This window comes from Berghia stephanieae, chromosome 11 (assembly GCF_034508935.2).
Source record: "Berghia stephanieae isolate SIO BIC M18660-M18661 chromosome 11, UCSD_Bste_1.3, whole genome shotgun sequence".
Taxonomy (NCBI): Eukaryota; Metazoa; Mollusca; class Gastropoda; order Nudibranchia; family Aeolidiidae; genus Berghia; species Berghia stephanieae.
Window position 1 is genome coordinate 7,168,217 of NC_088370.1, and position 2,500 is coordinate 7,170,716.

At 40.4% G+C, this 2,500-nt stretch overlaps 1 protein-coding gene across 1 annotated transcript in view; it reads left to right on the forward strand.

The window, feature by feature from the left end:
* The window catches only part of LOC144956317 (contactin rig-6-like), a 49,760-nt gene that overhangs the window by 30,646 nt on the left and 16,614 nt on the right, over nt 1–2,500 (forward strand). The window contains exon 10 of the mRNA XM_078886817.1: nt 1,019–1,124. Within this exon, the coding sequence (XP_078742943.1) occupies nt 1,019–1,124 (106 nt within the window). The remainder of the gene's footprint in view (nt 1–1,018; nt 1,125–2,500) is intronic.

Here is a 2,500-nt window from a genome sequence, read left to right on the forward strand (position 1 = left end):
CACACAAAACTGTGTGTAACCATGGAATTTTATAGTCTGGTTACAGTTTAGTTTTTAATTAAAGAATAACAAAGACCTGAGTGACGTCAACTTCGAACTATCTATAGATAAAATGAAGTTGATGTCACTCATGTCTTTGTGATTGTTTTTTCCCATCCGTGTTTATGAGTAATTTTCACTAAGCTCTATTAACCAGACGATAAACGTTCAAGGTTACACATAGTTTTGTTTGTTGGTCCGTTATACTTCCGGATGGCAATGTTGTGCGTTTCTTAGCCAAGCGCATACTATTTATAGATAGTGGAAATTTGGAGATTGGTTTGACAAAATGTGAATTACAAAAACTGAACAAATAAATTATCCAAAATTATATTCTTAATTTTATTGTTTAAAGTGGTCCTTCCGCACCATTTGACCCGTGGAGTCGGAGTTTATCCCGGTTTCTGAAGCATGAAACAGTCAATAGCAATCGCTTACTACCCTTTGGCTAGGACACTAGTCTATTTCAAAGCACTTTCCGCTAGATCAATTAGATCCAGCTACCCAATCACTGATGGGTGGACGGGGGTGGCGGGGGGGGGGGGGGGTTGTCAGAAAGACATCTCGACATCACCTGGGATCATGACGTAACTACAGTACTGGCCGTGTCACCCGGGTCTTGAGCGGTATGGTTAAGGCTATTGTATTCGTTACACATTAGTGTGTAGTCCATGCCTGGGATCTATCCCGGGTGCAACGATTATTTTGTTTTCTTCTGACCCCTCCCCACCCACTCTACCTCTTGTCCACCCAGCAGCGATGGGACGCTGGGTCTGCTTGATCTGATGGAAAGTATTTTACGATTGACTAACTGCCTATACAAAGGGTAGTAAGCAAATGCTATTGTTCATACCACGCTATAGAAACCGGGATAAACTCCTGCTACATGCGTCTAATGGCTCTTAAGGACTGCTTTTTTCTTTCTTTTTCTTATTTCTTTTTTCTTTTATTTTTAATTTCATTGTTTTCATTTGCCCAGACCGGAAGTAACGATAGAATGGATGAATTCCAGCAACCACCAAATCAAGGGGAACAACCCAAGGTTCAGAGTGACCGATTTTGGACGTAAACTGGTCATCGATCCGGTAGGTGGTCAGTCGTTATTACAGAGTTAACGATTATGTTAGTCGACTCGTGCGAATGGGTCAAAATCACAATTTAGGTCACCCACGCGTCCTCGTCCATTGCATGGGTTTTATTTAATTTTATTTAAATTGGTTATAAACTGTATTTTGACGAATTATTTTTTTGGCATGTTAATAGATAAAAGATAATAATTATAAATGAATATGATAAATTAATTTATTTAAACTTGAGCTTTTTTCGTATAGCACAATATCCACTGAACGTGCTCAAAGCGCTGTACAATGGGTCTCTGACCAACAGCAACACGAATGACGTCATCTTCATTCATTTTGTAGCTAGTGGAAGTTTGTTTTTGTTTTTTGTTTTTTTTTTTTCAAATCTCTGATCTTGACACCATCATATGCTGTAATGACGTCACGCCGCTGAATGGATAGATGGATGGATACATAGATGCATATATATATAGATAGGATTTTATCAAACAGAAATAACAGAAATCAGAATCGTTCGAAGGGTAGAATAACAGATTTCTTCCACCCTTTTGTTTTAAAATCCGAACTTTGTTCCTGTCGCGCTTTCTCTCTCTCTCTCTCTCTCTCTCTCTCTCTCTCTCTCTCTCTCTCTCTCTCTCTCTCTCTCTCTCTCTCTCTATCTCTCTCTTCTATCTCTCTCTATCTCTTCTCTTTCTCTCTCTCTCTCTTCTCCCTCTCCCCCCTCCCCCCCTCCCTCTCTCTCTCTCTCTCTCTCTCCCTCTCTCTTCTCTCTCTCTCTCTTCTCCCCCCCTTCTCTCTCTCTCTCTCTCTCTCTCCCCCCCCCCTCTCTCTCTCTCTCTCTCCCCCTCTCTCTCTCTCTCTCTCTCTCTCTCTCTCTCTCTCTCTCTCTCTCTCTCTCTCTCTCTCTCTCTCTCCTCTCTCCTCTCCGTCTGTCTCTTTCTCTCCCCCCTTCTCGTCTCTTCCCTCTTCTCCTTCACACCTCTCTCTAACCTCATCTCATCTCTCTCTTCTCAGTCTTCACTATGATAAAACTATAAGGCATCAGTCACAAGGCAGGGCCATTAGAGTTGGAGTTTATCCCGGTTTCTACAGCGTTAAACGGACAATATCAATTAAAGACCTCAGTCATGATTTTTTAGCTCATAAGTGATAAACTTAAAGGACAATCACCCAGTGGCGTGGCTATATTGTTTGATTTGGTGCCTGGCAACGCATCCATCTTTTAAAAATGGATTACAGAATTTAAAAGAATAAATTAAAACTGAGAAATGGAATATACCGCCTCTTATTTATAATTTGAGTAAGTCTTTTCTTTAAGTTTTTTTTTTCTCTTTCTTTTGTATTTACAACTGTAGCATATGTAGGTCATTTTCTTCTGATTC